The sequence below is a fragment of the Somniosus microcephalus genome, chromosome 23 (genome assembly GCF_052327205.1).
Source record: "Somniosus microcephalus isolate GS21.2 chromosome 23, FLI_Smic_1.0, whole genome shotgun sequence".
Lineage (NCBI taxonomy): Eukaryota > Metazoa > Chordata > Chondrichthyes > Squaliformes > Somniosidae > Somniosus > Somniosus microcephalus.
Window position 1 is genome coordinate 6,453,618 of NC_141009.1, and position 20,411 is coordinate 6,474,028.

General features: G+C 43.1%; 1 protein-coding gene across 14 annotated transcripts in view; it reads right to left on the reverse strand.

The window, feature by feature from the left end:
- Positions 1-20,411, reverse strand: part of sptan1 (spectrin alpha, non-erythrocytic 1) — a 118,224-nt gene that overhangs the window by 81,780 nt on the left and 16,033 nt on the right. For all 14 annotated transcript variants that reach the window (XM_085965284.1, XM_085965289.1, XM_085965293.1 and 11 more), the window contains 14 exons: positions 19,958-20,120; positions 17,888-18,013; positions 14,513-14,653; positions 11,349-11,495; positions 10,231-10,364; positions 8,502-8,646; positions 7,180-7,334; positions 5,814-5,949; positions 5,028-5,129; positions 3,373-3,510; positions 2,672-2,782; positions 2,504-2,581; positions 2,048-2,203; positions 93-297 (listed from right to left, as the gene is read on the reverse strand). In XM_085965284.1, coding sequence (XP_085821410.1) covers positions 93-297; positions 2,048-2,203; positions 2,504-2,581; positions 2,672-2,782; positions 3,373-3,510; positions 5,028-5,129; positions 5,814-5,949; positions 7,180-7,334; positions 8,502-8,646; positions 10,231-10,364; positions 11,349-11,495; positions 14,513-14,653; positions 17,888-18,013; positions 19,958-20,120 — 1,937 coding nt within the window. The remainder of the gene's footprint in view (positions 1-92; positions 298-2,047; positions 2,204-2,503; positions 2,582-2,671; positions 2,783-3,372; positions 3,511-5,027; positions 5,130-5,813; positions 5,950-7,179; positions 7,335-8,501; positions 8,647-10,230; positions 10,365-11,348; positions 11,496-14,512; positions 14,654-17,887; positions 18,014-19,957; positions 20,121-20,411) is intronic.

Here is a 20,411-nt window from a genome sequence, read left to right on the forward strand (position 1 = left end):
AAAAAGAAATGCTTTATTGAAAATGTTAACGGCAAGGCTGCTCTTGGCAAGGAGATCACTTAATTCATATAAAACATCTGTTGTTTCCTGACCTTTCATTTCTGTGGCTTCAAGCAGCCTTTTCCACAGAGAGATGACTTCATTCATACGAGCAGACACTTCATCGGAGGCATAGTGGTTGGCATCAATCAGTTCCTGTCCAGCTTTCTGGAGAGTGTCAATGCGACTCTGGTTAGCAGACAGTTCTGCTTCGAAAGCCTGGTGTTTCTGAACCTTCCCTTGCAAGTTGGAGGGATCCTGGATCCAGATCAAGACGTTACAAAGACATTTACAATTGTATCATCATCAATGTCAATACAGCAACATTTCAAACCACCCCACTACAAATAAACTGTGCAACAAGCTTGACTTCGGATTTTAAGCTTGGACCAAGTATGCTGTTATCTGGACTCCATATAGAAACACAGAAGATAGGAGCAGGAGTAGGCCATTCGGCCCCTCGAGCCTGCTCCGCCATTCAATGAGATCATGGCTGATCATCCAAATTCAGTACCCTGTTCCTGCCTTCTCTCCATATCCCTTGATCCCTTTAGCCTTAAGAAATATATCCAACTCCTTCTTGAATATATTTAATGAATTGGCCTCTACTGCCTTCTTTGGTAGAGAATTCCACAGGTTCACCACTCTCTGGGTGAAGAAATTCCTCCTCATCTCAGTCCTAAATGGCTTACCCCTTATCCTTAGACTGTGACCCCTGGTTCTGGACTCCCCGACCATCGGGAACATCCTTCCTGCATCTAGTCTGTCTAGTCCTGCTAGAATTTTATAAGTTTCAATGAGATCCCCTCTCATTCTTCTAAACTCCAGCGAGTACAAGCCCAATCGACCCAATCTCTCCTCATACGTCATTCCTGCCATCCCAGGTATCAGTCTGGTGAATCTTCGCTGCACTCCTTCCATGGCAAGAACGTCCTTCCTCAGATAAGGCGACCAAAACTGCACACAATACTCAAGATGTGGCCTCACCAAGGCTCTGTACAACTGCAGCAAGACATCTTTGTTCCTGTACTCGAACCCTCTCGCTACGAAGGCCAACATATCATTTGCCTTCTTAACCACCTGCTGCACCTGCATGCTTACCTTCAGCGACTGGTGCACAAGGACGCCCAGGTCTCGTTGCACTTCCCCTTCTCCCAATCTATTGCCATTCAGATAATAATCTGCCTTCCTGTTTTTGACGCCAAAGTGGATAACCTCGCATTTATCCACGTTATATTGCATCTGCCATGCTTCTGCCCAATCACCCAACCTGTCCAAATCATACTGGAGTTTCTCGACATCCTCCTCACAGCACACACGCCCACCCAGCTTTGTGTCGTCTGCAAACTTGGAGATATTACATCTAGTTCCCTCGTCTAGATCATTAATATATATTGTGAATAGCTGGGGTCCAAGGACCGATCCCTGCAGTACCCCACTAGTCACTGCCTGCCACTTGGAAAAAGAGCCGTTTATTCCAAGTCTTTGCTTCCTGTCTGCCAACCAGTTCTCTATCCAAGTCAATACCTTGCCCCCAATCCCATGTGCCTTAATTTTACACGCTAATCTCGTATGCGGGACCTTATCGAAAGCCTTTTGAAAGTCCAAATACACCACATCCACTGGTTCTCCCTTATCTATTTTACCAGTTACATCCTCAAAAAATTCCAGATTAGTCAAGCACTAGCATTAGTCAAGATTATTCACGCAGTTCTCTAAAAAGACATTGGTTGTACCATGCAAGTTTAAATTAGTCATAGAAAACTATCGTTTAACATTCAAAAACTGTGAACTCAATTTTAGATTCTATTTAAATAGATTATCAGGTAACTGTTTAAGACCCTGTCAGGTTAAGATGTTCCAGAGTGAAGGATGATGATCAATTCCAGAGACACTATTATTAGAGGATGGATATATGCAGTCATAAATGTGAACGACTGCTCAATTCCCGTAGCATACTATAGGTAGGTAATAAATTACACCCCAGGACAACTAAATACAGTCCCACCTTGTGAGCTTCGTCCGTGGCAGTTTTCATCTTCTCATTTATCCAACTCTTCAGCTCATCGGAGTCACGGAAAAACTGCTGCAGACTGAAGGAGTTCTCCAGCGCTACCCGCCGATACATGGCGCGCTCATGGAGAGCGTTCCGACGGCTCAGCAGCTAGAACACAAAAGTCGGTAGTGTAAATTGACGGGGAGATGAGGAGAAATGTTTTTATGCAGCGAGTTGTTACAATCTGGAATGCACTGCATGAAAGGGTGATGGAAGCAGATTCAATAGTAACTTTCAAGAGAGAATTGGAGAAATACTTGAAGGGGAAAAAATTGCAGGGCTGTGGGGAAAGAGCAGGGGAGTGGAACTAATTGGAGAGCTCTTACGAAGTAGATTAAAATAAGGCTTTAAAAGCAAAAATCAGCAAAAACACTTAAAAGCTGACAATATAAAGCACTGCATGTTTACCGCATCACGACGTGCTGCAACATCTTCCTTTGCGTAGTGGTCACTCTGAATCAACTTGGTGGCAAATTCTTCCAAAGCCTGACGGAAGACAAACAGAGCGATTACAAAATGAAAAGAGGAAGTGATTATAGAGAACATGAAGAACTGGAACAGCCTCGACAATCGTACCGTAATTTTCTCTTCTTGAGCACCAAGGGACTTTTCAAAATCTTCATGCTTTTTCAGAAGCGCTTCTACACTGTCCAGCGAATCTCCCAAGTCTTCATTCAACAAGAAAGCCTATAGCAAGGACAAGGTTCAAAACACAATTATTGTTTTCAGGTGGGAACAACAATCTCCTACATTTACCTGCTGTTGCCTTCCGAGAGGGAAGGTACCCAGGGATGTTCCAACATGTTCAGGAGGCTCGACATCCCAGTAGCCCAAATTTACTGCTCCAGACAGCATTATACGACATTAGAAGACCAAATGATGACTAACATTTTTCGTGTGGGGTCCCTTTAAATTTGCAGTTATCTTTTCCAGCATCAACAGCCGGTAAGCAGCCTGCGCGGGACCTCCCAATCGATGCACGGCTGCACAGCTTGGGGGGGGGGGGGGGGGGGGGGAGAAACACTGCTCTGGAGTATCGGGAGAAAAATATTACGCCAGAAATCAGCAAAATGTTTTAATCTTAAAAAGTATGGGTAAGATCGAGATAGGATTTTTTAATCCATCCATCCCTCAACATCTCCTCCATCAGGACAGTGAGGCAGTCCATATTACACTTATCTCTTCAGAGTTCCATCAAGGCTACACCCCATCTTCCCATCACATGTCAGAGGCATTGATGAACGATGCCCACACTGCCTTAGCAAAAACACACTCACCTCCTGTTTGCTCATCCAGTTGTCCACCTGCTCGGTGTCGCGGTAGAAGAGCTGCAGATCCATGCACTGCTCATACTGGTGTCTACGGAGTTCCCATAGCTCCAGCAGAGAAACCTTCTCCTTAGCAAGGATTCCCAGCTAAACAACAAGAATCAATAAATGTTTACAACCATCATTTTCAAACTTACAAAAGAACTTAAATACAAGAGAATGAAAGCAATGCAATCATCACAGTGTGTATGCAAATCTACAGAAAGACAGCTAACTGTAGGTGTCCAAAAAATTTCAATTTTCAGTTAGGTGGGAGGAAAAAAGAGGGATTGGCCACAACAATAAACACAACAGCAACCAGATATTCATGCCTGGTCCCCATTCAACACAGATAAATGTGAGGGGGTTGGGGGGGGGGGGGGGGGGCGGGAGTAGGAAGCAGATCCTCTGAATTAATAAAATACAGGAGACTTTGTGCTATCCGGAGGTTGAATGTCCGGCAGCTTCGATCTAACGGCAGAAATCAGCAGCCGTTTTGGTTAGGTTTTTTTTCTTCTCCTAGCATTCTTTTCACAGGCAGGCTCTGGAAAGCGTCTTTGTAGCTTAGCAACAGCTTCAGAGACGCTTCCAAGCTACTGGGCCGAGTGTTTACAAGCTGTTGCTGAGCAACAGTGTTTGTGGTCAGATACGGCAGGCTCTGGAAGGTGTCTCTGTATCTTAGCAACAGCTTCAGAGACGCTTCCAAGCCACGGGCCGAGTGTTGACAAGCTGTTGCTAAGCAACAGTCTTTGTTGTCAGATACGGAGATGAAAAGCTCCTATCTGATAACATTGACACTGGTCTATCCGGAAGTTTTGAGGCAACGGCAGCAGCTCGGTCCCGTGGGTGCCGGATAGCACAAAGTTTCCTGTAATGATATATTTTGCCATCTTGCTAACCAACATTCAGATCTGAAGTCAGTTCAGCAACCCAGGATTCAGTTTATTTAAACAGTTCATCAATCCTGCTTTGCAAATGTTTGGTCATCAGTAAATCCAGAATCCAGAGTGATGACACCTAAAGTTCTCATCTACTCTCTTCAACTCTCACAAACCTCTTAGAATCCATATTTTGATGTTAAGACCAACAGGTTTGACACTTTATTTCACAGAATACAACCATGATGTTCAGAGTGAGATGGAGTAGAAGCCAGGCACTTCCTCATAGGGTAGTGAGGAAACAGGAAATGGCATTTCCACTGGGACAGTTCGACACATCTGCAGGCAGCCAACCAAGAATAGCTCTGGCCTGGGAGGAGGAATGTCTAATCTACACTTAGCTGTAAAGGTACATATCCTGGAGCATGCACCTGCAAAGTGAAATATGGGTAAAAGAAACAGCATGTCCTTTAGTGCATGCAGACAAAAAATATTCACAGGAATTAATTGGTTTTACTCGTCTTGAAAAGAGAATAAATTTCCCAGTGATCTCGACAGCTGAGAAAACTATCACAGAATAAATTATGCTCACTAAGATGGAGGTAATTAGCCTTTTCTAACTCATAACATTTTCCTTTCCAAAATGGTGAAATATTGCAAAGTTTCCTAGTCAGTTTTATATACAAACAGCCTTCCATCATGTTAAAATAGGGATTTGTTGCCACAAATAAAAACTAAAAAGTGTACCTTCTCGCGGACTTCATCCGATGCATAGTGCCCACCAGTGAGCAGGGCCTGTCCTGCTTCATCGGTAGCCTTGAAACTGTCCTCATGGGCATCAATTTCGCCCTGAAAAACATCACATTCAGACATACAAATCTCAAGACTTCTCAAATATTCTGCTGTTTGGGTCATTCAGATGCTACTGGAGACTTTTACAAACTGCTTCTATTCAGTTTTTCTAATCACCATCAGTCTCCATTATGTGCCTTTGTCATTGTGCACTGTAGAACTTCTTTGCCTGCATTTTGTGACTTTAAGCCCCAATAAACAAGAAATCAAAACTGATCTAGAAATACCAAAGATGGAAATAGCCTGCTTAACTCCCAAGACTGAAGGAGAAATTCAACTCACGGCCATCCATTTTGCACCTGATAAAACAAGTATCCATCAGCTAAAATCAGCTGGGGGAGGGGGGCACCTCTCCCGTCCCATTGACGTTCAAGGCCAACTTGATGCCATATTCAGTTGAGCATGTAACTGGACGAGCAGTCCGCCCGCCTGAAACAGGCATAAGGCTGCCTAAAATGTGCAAATCTGAATCCTACACAAAATTCAGGTATAAATGGGTGCAGCATGCGACTAGTATGGGGCTATGTCATTCTGTTTTCTTCTCCAAGTGAAGAAACGTTTTTCTGTCAAACGAAGGGACATATTGCATTACATTTCAGCCTGGGACGTGTCTGTTCTAATCCCTTAACTTGAGCGAGTGCCTGCACCTGCAGAATGATACTGCTGAAGGGCTAGAATCACCTTGTGCTCCTGATGTCTGTCGAGCAATGCCTCCGCTCCAGCCACATCATTCGCCAATTCATCAGCACTGATAAGAGCCTTCATTTCAGTCACCCAGCTGGTCAGGTCACGGAAATCAGCCAGGAAACGTTGCAGCCTAGAAAAAAGTGGTACTGTTCGAAACTATGTTCTCATTGATGAGCAATGCTCAAAATAACACTTCCCAGTATTATAGAACATTGCAGCACAGAACCAGGTTATTTAGCCCATCAAGCATGCTAACTATTTTCTCCACATGTTTATTGCAGTTCCAGTCTCAGGCTTACCCGCCGTAACCTTTAATATTCTGCTTTTTCAAGCAACTATCTAACTCCCAAAGAATTGACACCGAATCAAAGAAGATATTAGTACAGGTGGCTAAAAGCTTGGTCAGAGGTAGGTTTTAAGGACAGTCTTAAAAGGAGAAGGAGAAGAAGTGAGAGGTGGAGAGGTTTAGGGAGGGAATTCCAGGCCTTAGGATCTAGACAGCTGAAGGCTAGGCCGCTCATGGTGGGGCGAAGGGAATGGGAATGCACCAAAGGCCAGAGTTGAAAGAATGTAGAATTCTTGGCAGGTTGGAGGAGGTTACAGAGATAGAGAGGGATGAGGTCATGGAGGGATTTAACAAGAGGATGAGAATTTTAAATTCGAGACACTGGTGGACCGGGAGCCAATTAGGTCAACGAACACACTGGTGATGGGTGAAGACGACTAGGTGTGGAGAAGGATTCGAGTAGCAGGTGTGGATTAGGATAAAAGTAACAGAATTTTGGATGAGCTCAAGTTTATGGAGGGTGGAAATGGGAAGCCAGCCGGGAGAGTGTTGGAATAGTCGAGTCTGGAGGTAACAAAGGCATGAATGAGGGTTTGAGCAGTAGCTATGCTGAGGCAGGGGCAGAGATGTTAATCACCGTATGTGTGAAAACTTTTCTTTCTTCGCCCTGAATTCTTTAAAAGTAGTCAAAAGCGCAAACTACCAGCTCAAAGTTCTTAAGACAACAACGCACTGATTCACCAATTTTACACCTTTAAACTGGTTTCCATGAATTCCCCAATTTAAACCCGAGATGTTTGCAACATATTAGTGCCATTTACAGTTAGATTTTTCTAGCCGGAAGCTAAAAAGTCAAAATACCACTCCTGCACTTGCAGAGGCAACATGAACCTTGCTTTATAAAATCCAGAATTTAAGACAGAAGGCCTGTTTATGGTTGCTTCAGTAAAAGGTTTGTAAGCTGCACCCCATTTTGATTAGTAATTTGTGTGCTAAATGTTATGCAAGCTTTCATTTCACTCCCTTGTAACAAGTCTTCATGCAACTTGGTGTCTCTTTCACTACTGCTGTCACCTGTACGAGTCATCAAGGCGGGTATGTCTCTGTGCTGCCAAGGTGCGGATTCGGTCCCAGTTTTGAATGAGCTCTTCTTGTTTGACCTGAATCTGGGCTGCATTCTGTGGGTGTGACTGTTGTAGGCGGTCTGCCTCAGATGTCAGTGCTTTCACCTGCACAGTAAGCAAAAAAGTTAAAACATCAATGCTAATACAGCTCATGTTTGAGAAGCAATGAGATGTACTACAAAATACAGGAAACTTTGGTTTATCCAGAGGTTGTATGTCCAGAATACTCGATCTAACGGCAAAAATCAGGAGCTGTTTTCTACAAGTTTTTTTAGTTCTCGTTCTTTTTTTTTCCCCCAGTCAGGTACTGCAAGGTCTGTAGCTATAGCAACAGCTTCAGCTAGAGACACTTGCAGCTGCAGCCACTCTTTAGAAGCTGTTGCTAAGCAACAGTGTTTGTTGTCAGATATGGAGATGAAAACCTCCGTATGCTTCAACATTAACTTTGTATGTCCGGCAGTTTTGATAGATCGGCAACACGCCAGTCCCGTCGGTGCCGGATATCAAAGTTTCCTGTAATAACATACTAATAAAATGATCTTATGTAGTTGTTATATATACAATCTTATTCTGAGAGCACTGGAAATGAATAAATGGCATTTACCAAGGCTGTAATATTGAAATGTTGGATTTCAATTATTATCGCCCCTCGGTGACTATGTAAATAAGAGTTCTTTCCAATAGCAAAAATTAGTACCACGGCACTTTAATTTTTAAAGCGATGGATCTTACAGACATTACACCAATACTTGATGTATAAAATTATGAGGGGCCTAGATCAAGTGGATAGGAAGGACCTTTTTCCCTTAGCAGAGAGGTCAATAACCAGGGGGCATAGATTTAAAGTAACTGGTAGAAGGATGAGAGGGGAGTGGAGGAGAAATGTTTTCATCCACAGGGTGGTTGGGGTCTGGAACTCACTGCCTGAAAGGGTGGTAGAGGCAGAAACCTTCATCTCATTTAAAAAGTATTTGGATATGGACTTGAAGTGCCGTAACCTACAGGGCTACGGACCAAGAGCTGGAAAGTGGGATTAGGCTGGATAGCTGTTTTTTGGCCGGCACAGACACGATTTGCCGAATGGCCTCCTTCTGTGCCATGTCTATGAATCTATGATTCTATTTTCTGAAGGTGCTGACAAATCGGTACAAGACCTGAGGAATTGGCCACCTTGCAGATCAGTTTTTGCAGAAACCAAGGCAGCATTTTGGAAGTATAAGAAAACAAATATTTGGAGGGCGACAGGTCATTATCCTAGTTTAGCAGCATTACCTTATCCTCCAGAGCTGCAAGATCTCGCTCCAAGCCTTCGTGTTTGCGGAGAAGTGTCTGCACACTAGCCAGGTCACGTCCAAAATCATCTGATGCCATTAGCTGTTCTTTCTCTTTAATCCAACTAATTGTTTCATCCACATCTCTGCAAAGCACAACGTGCATTAATACAGAAATACAATTTGCAGGACTAGTTTTAAAATACACACACACACACATATCAACCAACCACTCATTTTAGGTTGCCCTTGTGCCACACGCTATTAACTTGCCCCACTAGTTTTTCCATCTCTTCCAAAGCAGAAGCACCTAACTATCCCTTACATTTCCGTTCAATGTTCAGACAGCTTTTTCACTGAGAAATACATTATTAAAGCCAACATACAGGAAACTTTGGCTAATCCGGAGGTTGTATGTCCGGAAACCTCGATCTAACGGCAGAAATCAGCAGCCGTTTTGTTAGGTTTTTTTTTCTTCTCCTAGCATTTTTTTTTTTTTTTTTTTAAAAACAGTCTCTGGAAAGCCCCTCTGAAGCTGTTGCTAAGCTACAGAGACACTTCCAAGGTACAGGCCGACTGTTTACAAGCTGTTGCTAAGCAACAGTGTTTGTTGTCAGATACGGAGATGAAAACCTCCATATCCTTCAACATTAGCGCTGGTCTGTCCGGAAGTTTTCATAGATCGGCATCACGCCGGTCCCATCGGTGCCGGATATCGCGAAGTTTCCTGTAGTACAAATTATTTCTACACATGACTCAAAAGCATTAAAGCAGCAAAAGGACACCCACTGGGTTTGTGACTTGATCGAAGTTTTCAAGCTATTATGGGGAACAGATAGGGGTAGATAGAGAAAAACTATTTGCACTGGTTAGAGAGTCTAGGACTGGGGGACATAGTTTAAAAATTAGAGCCAGACCTTTCAGGAATGAAGTTAGGAGACATTTCTACATATAAAGGGTGGGAGAAGTTTGGAACCCTTCTACAAACGACAGTTGATGCTGGGTCAATTGTTAATTTTAAATTTGAGATTGATAGATTTTTGTTAACCAAAAGGTATTAAGGGATATGGGGCAACAGCAGGTATATGGTGTTAGGTCACAGATCAGCCATGATCGCATTGAATTGCACTAACAGGCTCGAGGGGCTAAATGGCCTCCTTCTGTTCCTAAGTTCCAATATGGTGGTGGGGGTCTGGAACTCACTGTCTGAAAGGGTGGTAGAGGCAGAAACCCTCATCGCATTTAAAAAGTACTTGGATATGCACTTGAAGTGCCGTAACCTACAGGGCTACGGACCAAGAGCTGGACAGTGGGATTAGGCGGGATAGTTGTTTTTTGGCCGGCACAGACACTATGGGCTGAATGGCCTCCTGCTGTGCCGTACATTTCTATGATTCTATGAAATTCGAAACAATGAATGAATTGAAGAAGTTGACACGGGAAAATTTTGTTATCATATTCACGCATCAGGGTGGAAAATTACAAGATTTTTACATTTAAAAAAGGGGGTCTATTTGGTTTTCTGTACAGACTTGGAATAATAAATAACTCAAAACCAAACTGACGAGAGTTAAATATGGCATGTAGCCATTTGTATAGTTTCCTAGAAGGAAATGAGCAACTTCTGCGATCTAGGAAATGCAGATCTCTTTCTAGGCAGTCAGCGTGTTCTGGTCAAGCTTTCTCTGTTGTATGGTCTCACGCCAGAGCACGTTAATCAGCTGACCCACCTATTGAAACGCTGCACCTCTGCGGCTCCAAAAAGCTTGCCTTGTCGCTGCAGTACCAGGCCCTTGAGTCGCTGCCAAGCAACGTTCACCTCATCCTGACGATGGGTGATGAGCACCAGCTCAGGGTGATTCTCCTATACAAGGACAGAGAAACAGCGTCAAGCTCGTCACACTAACAGATCTCCCTCCACCCTGTTCACACTGTCAGCATACGCACTGTTTTACAAGGACACACACCAGACTAATACTTTCCATTTCACATGGCATAATGTAAAACAAAATGGGGTAGAATTTCTGTGGGGGGGGGGGGGGGGGGGGGGTTCAAGATACAATGGTTAAAATATAAACTCTTAACTGTCATAGAGACACCTTAGATTTTACCCAATGAAGCCAATATTTCCCCCCCGCCCTCAGTTCAATTTTCACACCAAGAAGTTACTAATTACATTTAGGATGATGCACGATTTGAAAATGCAGCATATGTCCTCAAAACAGTAAAATGTGAATATAAAAATACAGAGAAGCATTTTTCTATATTGTTACATGAATGCAATAGTGCAACTAGGGGTACAGTTATATAGCACAGATCAGTAACAACAGTACCTGTGCAAAGCCAGCAGTACCTCTAGATGGCCAGGTGATTGGATCAGTAAATTAGAGTTAGATAAGTATCTGGTGAACGATTTGATAGAGGGGTGCGAGAGGTATCGTGGAACATGATGTTTCCTAGACAGAGGGACTGGGCGGTTAGACTTCAATGGTTATCTCTGGTCACCTGTATTTCTATGTTTCTATGCTGTCTGGTTGCAGTTCAGGCAGTAAGATCAGCTGCTAATTTTTTTTTTAAGTAACTACTGCAGTCGCAGGCTTGGCCACACAGTCAGCCCATTTAAATAAGGTCTGGGTAAGTTTATAAACTGTCTGGAACAGTTTTTAAACCCAGTTTGACATTACACTTGAGTCATACTCTCTGCAGCATCAAGCCCAAATGAGGATCTCCCACTGCCTTGCTTTAGAGCCAGGTGGGATTTTAATCGAGAGTTGTAATGCAACTTTAGCTTCACAGCAGCTCCATAGATGTATTGTGAATGCACTCTTGAATTAAAAAGCTCTCTGACCTGTTCAAGTTTTCCAGCCAGTTGATTAACTTCATTAACACGTTCCTCATGAGCTGCAAGGTCAGTCTGGAATTCCTCAAATTTCTTCTGCAAAACCTCCACATGCTCCAAGTCCTGGCCAACTTCCTCCGATGTTACAGTAGCCTCCTAAATATAGATACAAATTCGAAATTCAACTTTAGATGTGGATCCAATTAACCCACTGCTTTTTATATTTAAAAATACAGAGTATAGTGGAAAATGACTTTTTTCCAAACCCATCAATAAAATTATTATGCACCACAAAAAAACTCACCAAATAGCCTCAAATCTACTCATTAAAAATGACAACATCTGATGCTAGTTTTAAAATTCCAAGCCAAGCGGTTTGCTTGCCTTTCCCTTCTAATTGAGGTTTAGCCACAGCTTCAAATTCTCAAGTAGAGACAGCCAAAAGGTCTGTTGTAGCTATCTGTGCCAACTAGAAGGGTATTTGTGCGGCTAACCCAAGTCTAGGAACAGATCTCAGATGCCAAAACCAACATTTGAAGTGAACGGAATAGCCCTCCTGAGAGTTTTCTTACGGAAAAACATGTTTGTGAAACTCCAGTGTAGCTGTGATATAGCTGTTCAAGTACGCAACATTAAGCTTTGTTTCAACACATCAACCATAACTTTAAATACTAAACTGGAAACAATAGCCATGATATTCTGATTAATAGTTTTGATTCTGCAGGAGTTCAATCTCCAGTTTTTAAAACGCACTAGCTAATGTATCTGCGTAAGATTCCTTTAAAACAAACAGCTGTACAGGAAACTTTCGTTTAACCGGAGGTTAAATGTCCGGAAAGCTCGGTCTACCGGCAAAATTCAGGAGCCGTTTCCTATAAGTTTTTTTACTTCTCGTTGCTTTTTTTTTTGCAGTCAGGCTCTGCAAGGTCTAGCTGAAGCTGTTGCTTAGCTAGAGACGTTTTTAAGCTGCGGCCGACTGTTTTGAAGCTGTTGCTAAGCAACAGGGTTTGTTGATTCACACGGAGCTCAAAAGCTCCGTATGTTTTAACATTAGCGCTGGTTTCTACGGCAGTTTTGATGGTACGGCACCAGCTCGGTCCCGTCAGTGCCGGATACCAGAAAGTTTCCTGTATTAAGCAGGTTACAATAGCAAAGGAATTTTAGGCAAATGAGTTAACCAGCACGCTACCAGGGGAAATTAAACACCTTAGCAATAAAGCGAATCACCTCCATTTATACAAAGTCGTTGTGTGGTTTATATTTTGCCATGGCATTTTGGCATCTGTATTTATTGAAGTACCTCAAGTTGGAGCCCAAAAACAAATAATACTGTGGTCTGCGGTTGCACCTTCATGTCCCCATCACTACAGTAATAGTGAAAAACAAACTTTTCCCCTTGCAACTGTAACTTACAAAACTGCACTCAAATACAGGCCTGGAATCTCCTTGAAGTTCATTATAGAAACATAGAAGATAGGAGCAGGAGTAGGCCATTTGGCCCCTCGAGCCTGCTCCGCCATTCGATGAGATCATGGCTGATCATCCAAACTCAGTACCCCGTACCTGCCTTCTCCCCATATCCCTTGATACCTTTAGCGCTAAGAAATATATCTAACTCCTTCTTGAATATATTTAAAGACTTGGCCTCAACCGCCTTCTGTGGTAGAGAATTCCACAGGTTCACCACTCTCTGGGTGAAGAAATTCTTCCTCATCTCTGTCCTAAATGGCTTACCCCTTATCCTTAGACTATGACCCCTGGTTCTGGACTCTCCGACCATCGGGAACATTCTACCTGCATCTAGTTTGTCCAGACCTGTCAGAATTTTATAAGTTTCGATGAGATCCCCTCTCATTCTTCTAAACTCCAGCGAGTACAAGCCCAATCGACCCAATCTCTCCTCATACGTCATTCCTGCCATCCCAGGGATCAGCCTTGTGAATCTTCGCTGAACTCCTTCCATGGCAAGAACATCCTTCCTCTCCCTTTGGGAAACAAAACAGTCCACCTGCAATGGTTGTTAAAATGTGGGATTCCTGGGTCTGCTCATCTGCATTCCCATTGGTACAGTCATTAAAGTAAAACCCAGGTAAAATGGACGCAAGCAGCTGAACCACCTGAAAACTTGTGTGTGGCCTTTAGTGTGCCAGCTCCCTCAATCCCAGGACTGTAGAACTCAGCAGAGCTGGCAATGTAACAAACTCGCCTCAGAATACCCAGCCTCTGACCTGCTCTTGTTGTCACAGTATTTATGTGGCTGGTCCAGTTAAGTTTCTGGTCAATGGTGGCTCCCAGGATGTTGATGGTGGGGGATTAGGCGATGGTAATGCACCGGGCTGCCTCTCACAGGGTTGGCCCACTAGAAGATTTTTGGACTTCCCCACCTGCATCTCATGAGTAGGTATGGCTTTTTGTATGGACATGATGCAGGAGGAGAAAAAGCAGCAGCACATGATGGAGCACTGCTGTCTCAATGGCTCTGAAGATGATCACCTCATACCAGTTCAGTAGATGTTAGTCTGAATATCTTGTCCACAGCAAAACTACCCCCCCCCCCAAATGAAGTGACACTCATTAACAGCACAAAACAGTTTGGAACTTTTTCTGCTGCTCTCGAGCCAAAATAAGTAAGTTCACAAAATATGTTGAATGCTTGAAACTCAAGATGCAAAACTGAGGGTGTCATTGGCAACCTTTTTCATAACAACTTGTATTTATATAGCATCTTTGTAGTAAAACGTCCCAAGGTGCTTCACAGGAGTGTTCCAAAACAAATTTTGCCACAGAGCCACACAAGGAGAAATTAGGACAGAAGAGGTAGGTTTTAAGGAGTATCTTAAAGGAGAGAGAGGCAGAGCGATTTAGGGAGGGAATTCCAGAGCTTAGGGCCTAAGCAGCTGAAGGCACGGCCGTCAATAGTTGAGTGATTAAAATTAGGGATGCTTAAGAGGCCAGAATTAGAGGAGCGCAGAGATCTCAAGTGGGGGGTGGGGGGGCAGGCTGGAGGAGATTACAGAGATAGGGAGGGGTTTACTGGAGGGGTGAAGGAGAATAAAAATATTGTGTGTATGGAAGAATTGCTATACATTTTTTACACTGTGGCAGCCACTCCCCCTCCCCCATATGGTGTACTAACAAACTTCAAACCTTACCTCAGAAACAAAATCACTGACCTTATCATTGATCCAGTCCATGACATCGTCACACTCCCGCTGATACTGCACAAGCTTCTGAGTCTGCAGGAGGCGGATCCCTTTCTCCCTCATTTTCTCCAGCAGGCGCGCCCATAGTTGATGGAGTTCCTCCAGTCGGGTCTTGAAAGAAAGATTTAAAGAAATAAAAGTAACAAAATGAAATCAGCTTCATTGTGGCATAGTACAGAAGAACTCACAATGAAAATGCTAAATGTGCCAAGTTTTTAAAATGTGCAACACCAACTCGTTACAAAGCTCAGTTTTCCACTGCAATAGGTATACTGCATATAGAAACAATTCTATAATTAACATTTCCATACTATTTGATATTCTGCATACAACTGCAGCTGGCCCATTGCTAATAAGAAAAAGTAATGAATGATTACCTCAAAAAAAATCCTACAATGAGATCAAGTTCTAATATAGAATTGCACAGCAACAGGCCATTCGGCCCAACCAGCCCACGTCAGTGTTTATGCTCCACTCGAGCCTCCTCCCATTCTTCCTCATCTAACTATCAGCATAACACTCCTTCCTATGCTTATCTAGCTTCCCCTTAATTGCATCTATACTATTCGCCCCAACCACTCCCTGTGGCAGAGAGTTCCACATTCTCACCACTCTCTGCGTAAAGAAGTTTCTTCTGAATTCCCCATTAGATTTCTTGGTAACCATCCTTTATCGATGGCCTCTAGTTTTGCTCTTCCCCACAAGTGGAAACACTCTCTCTGTATCTACTCTTAAAACCTTTCATAATTTTAAAGACATCTATTAGGTCACCCCTCAGCCTTCTCTTTTCAAGAGAAAAGAGACCCAGCCTGTTCATCCTTTCCTGATAAGTATAGTAAATTAAAAGAAAACATTCTTTCAAAGGAAGCATGTGGCTGTGAAACAAAAGAAGGAAACAACCTCGGATTGCTGTTTCCGTTGATAAAAAATGACAACTAAAGCTTCCTGCAACCGCACTACAGAATTTAAACCAAAAGTTTCTATTCTCAATTCTGTACTAAAACTCATTCATGCCGGACACACATACACATGCCAAAACAAAAGGTGGTCAAACACGAAGTTCATAGTTTACACAGGCTTCCCTACCCATTTAAGAATCATTTATTACTATTTGTTCTCACAAATAGATTGCAGAAATTAACTGGCAGACAGCAGATAGGATAACGCTATTCTGTCAAGTGCTCCAGACAGGAGGCCAATTGTGTAACACTGAAGTAAGCTGCTGGGGTGGTTATATGACCACTCGCTGTACCAGATATTAAAGAAAGGAGGACTTGCATTTATATAGCGCCTTTCACAAGCTCAAGACATCCCAAAGTGCTTCATAGCCAATGGAGTACTTTCCAAGCGTAGTCACTGTTGTAATATAGGAAACATGGCAGCCAACAAGCTCCCACAAACAGCAATGAAATAAATGACCATATCATGTTTTTAGCTGTTGGCTAAGCAATAAATATTAGCCGTGGCACCGGGAGAATTCCACTGTTCTTCATATAGGGCCATGGGATCTTTTACGTCCACCTGAGAGAGCAGGCGGGACCTCGGTTTAACGTCTCATCCAAAAGACAGCACCTCCGACAGTACAGTGACAGTCAAGATTATGTGCTCAAGTCTCTGGAGTGGGACTTAAGCCCACATCTTTCTGACTCAAAGGCAGGAGAGCTGCCCACTGAGCCTCGGCTGACATTAAAAGTTCCTGATTTTAGCAATGTTACTAAAAGGGGGCACGAAGTGGAAGTCTATGGTCATTCTCTCATTTTTAGGATAGGAGTATTTTACATTGCTGTTGCGTGGAAAATTCACCCTTTTTGCTGGAAGAATTTTACCATTACAGTACTGATAGTGCCAGAGATCTGGTCAGTCTGGAGGTCGGCTTCACACTTCAAGAGTCTTAATGGACACTTAATTAGGAGCAGTAACAGCCGTTAACTTTCTATTTCCTATTGTCAACTGTGAACTTAACAATAAGGAATGAACGATTGTGAAATGAATCACAATGTTAGGTGAATTAAATCATAAATTACACAATTTCTTCCCATCTATGCTGAGAGGGGACAACTGCTGCTGACTTCTTTATAGAATCCATTATCGGTCTACAATGTTTTTCAGTAAAATCCAGCAGCGTTGTCACCAACTTTTTGATAAAGTGTAATGTTGGGCCTAGCTGCTTGGGTGGGTATCACCCAGCAAAGAAGCAGACGGTAGCGAGGGAGCCTACATGGCAACAGACATTCAGAGCCGCTATCTAAATGGGCTTGCAGAGATTCTATTTACATAGCAGATTGATCCAATGAGCACACTTATGTAAAATCCCAGAAGTGAGCCACATTCAAAGCAGATCAACGCCCCCCCCCCCCCCCCACCCAATACATTGTCCAGCAGCATTAAAACAAAAATGGAGTTGGGGAGTACACGTTAGCAGCTTGGGTGCATTTAAATACAAGTTTAAAGTCAGCGTGAAGTGGTTTCCACTTTGCAGCAATACAACTTGCACAGTGTAAATCTGGAGATACGGCCCAAACTGACACTGGAGCAAAGTGGGCCCCAGCTTAGGTTGCGCTTTCGCTATGACTGTCGTGTTGATGTAAAGCTAAACCGCTTCACACCAAGGCTACAGTACTAGAGTCAATTTACTCACTCACTGTCAACAGGATCCAAATGCGGGGCGACAACATTCGACATGCTTTCAATTTCCAATCAGCTATCTCTACCATAAATAAACTTACACAACATGGTTTTAAATTTCTGCACAACATCCTACCAGTACAGAAGGTGTTATCCTAAGTAACACCGACCTCCTTTACTTCTCATCAGAAGGTCAGAGAACACTCCATTACCTGCTCCCCTATCCTCAAAGCTGGAGGAAAGGCATATGGCTAATCACAATGAGGAAAGAGGACAACAAGATTTAAACACCACACAGAATCAGTATGTTTCTCTTTAGGATTGAACTGTGGTTAATAGTGCTGTACAACTCAGCACCACTATAAATCAGGTCCCCTGCCAGCTGATTACAGAGACGCTGACTTCAGTTGTGGAGAAGTTTAAAGAAAGAATTTTAAAAATTTTTTTTTTTTTTTTTTTTTATAAAAGATAGTCAGTAAAGAAAGGCAAAACACAAAGTACACTTTCAACTCATCCCAAGAAGAGAAATCCAAGCAGACACACTGCACTACATAGCAATTATACACCTACTTCCATGTGAGTACCAATCTGTACTGCGGTTACAATAGGTCGTTGTGTAGTCCGGTAGGGCGTGAAGGACTAAAAATCAACAACGAAGGTTACATTTTTGATTTGGCAAGACAAAGGAACATAAAACCATACAAGATAGCAGCTGCTTACCCGGATAGTTTCCGTTGCAAAATGCCCATCGGTTATCATCCTGTTGCCAAACTCATCAAGTTTGATTATGGCACCAGCGTTGGCCTGCACTTCAGCCTCAAACGCCTGGTGCTTCTGCAGTTTACCCTGTAAAAACAAAAACACCAGCAAGTTTGACTCTTTACAATTTTCTCCCCTCCTTTTCTGAAGGCACCAACTCGTGCTGGGCTACGGTTTTATGGACGCCAGCAGCATCTTCGCCCAAGGGATCATTCTTAATGTGAGACAATAGAAAATGACCGAACATGGAGGACCTTACATTCAAGTCTAATGCTGTCCTCATTCGACACCGACACACATGCATTTTGCAGGAGAAATCACAGCAGAGGTACATAATCGGGAAACTGCACAGCCCAGACTGCAATTTTCCATTAATTAAAAGGAATGCATGCAAAAATCATAGGCTTGGGATGCACAATTTCCCTAAATAGGCACCAGGAACACTGTAGTGGAAAAATCTCCCCTCCAGGATGCTCCACTGGAAAGGGTGTTGGTGTGAACATTAGGTGAGGGCAGGATCAGGCTTCCATAGAACTGCATCTCAATACAAGTCACCACCTTCAGGAAGAGAAGAGGAAAATGGGGGAGAAAACAGCAAGAACTGTAATGAAAAGGGCACATCAATAGCTCAGTGCAAAAGAAGTATCTTGTACATAAAAAATTACATATTTAAATCGAAGAGTAATCAAAACTACTAACTTGTGCGTGGTCATTTCATTCTGAAACAATACAAATGTAACTCAAATTGACACACAATAAAGATTTATTAAATGAAAAGGCAAAAAAAAAATGTAAAAGTTAATGCTATGTTAGAAACTTGCAGCCTATCATAACGCTAAAACAGAAGAACGTAAGAGGAGTCGTCGGCCATTTGGCCCCTCGAGCCTGCTCCACCATTCAATAAGATCATGGCTGATCTTCTACCTCATCTCCACTTTCCTGCACAATCCCCATATCCCTTGATTCCCTTAATATTCAAAAATCTATCGATCTCTGTCTTGAATATACTCAACAACTGAGCCTCCACAGGCCTCTGGGGTAGAGAATTCTGAAGGTTCACCACCCTCAGTGAAGAAATTTCTCCTCATCTCAGTCTTAAATGGCCGACCCCTTATTCTGAGACTGTGACCCCCAGTTCTAGACTCCCCAGCCAGGGGAAACATCCTCCCTGCATCTACCCTGTCAAACCCTGTAAGAATTTTGTATGTTTCAAGGAGATCACCTCTCATTCTTCTAAACTCCAGCAAATATAGGCCTAGTCTACTCAATCTATCCTCATAGGACAATCCCCCCCATCCCAGAAATCAGTCTGGTGAACCTTTGTTGCACTCCCTCAATGGCAAGTATATCTTTCCTTAGGTAAGGAGACCAAAACTGTACACAATACTCCAGGTGTGGTCTCACCAGGGCCCTATATAATTGCAGTAAGACGTCTTTACTCTTATACTCAAATCCTCTTGTAATAAAGGTCAACATACCAGTTGCTTTCCTAATTGCTTGCTGTACCTGCATGTTAACTTTCAGTGATTTGTGTACAAGGACACCCAGGTCCCTCTGAACACCAACATTTCCCAATCTCTCACCATTTAAAAAATACTCTGCTTTTCTATTTTTCCTACCAAAGTGGAGAACTTCACATTTCTCCACATTATATTCTATTTGCCATGTTCTTGCCCACTCACTTAGCCTGTCTATATCCCCATGAAGCCTCCTTGCATCCTCCTCACAACTTACATTCCCACCCAATATCATCAGCAAACTTGAATATATTACATTTGGTCCCCTCATCCAAATCATTGATGTAGATTATGAATAGCTGAGGCCCAAGCACTGATCCTTGCGGTACCCCACCAGTTACAGCCTGTGAAAATGACCCGTTTATTCCTACTCACGGTACCCCACCAGTTACAGCCTGTGAAAATGACCCGTTTATTCCTACTCGCGGTACCCCACCAGTTACAGCCTGTGAAAATGACCCGTTTATTACTACTCAAAACATACAAGTGGTCAGAGGCTCACAACATCACGCACCTGCAGATTGCTGGGATCCTTATAACTCTCATCCGATGCAATTTGCAGTTTCTCCTGAATCCATTTCTCCAATTCGTCAGCATCACGGCGGAAACACTGAAAGCTGAAAGAATCATCTAGCTTCTGCCGTCTCAGAACAGAGAGCTCCTTGAACCGCCGGTACCTAGTATGTGTAGACACAGAATACGGTCATCTTAGTAATAGTGTTACTTGATCTGCTTCTCTCCATTCTTCCCCAAGATACTTTACTACCAACTAGCATCCAACGTTCCCTTTAATCTGTGTGGCTGTGCAGCGCTCTGCAACTCCCGTGCAGCTGGCTGACCAGCTTTTAAATAGGGAAAAACTGCGCATGCGCGGTATTTTGAATGGGCCACGCAGCTCCTTATAGGGGCTGCGCACCCAAAAAAAAAATTGAAGGGAACATTGCTAGCATCCCTTCCAAAATACCTAA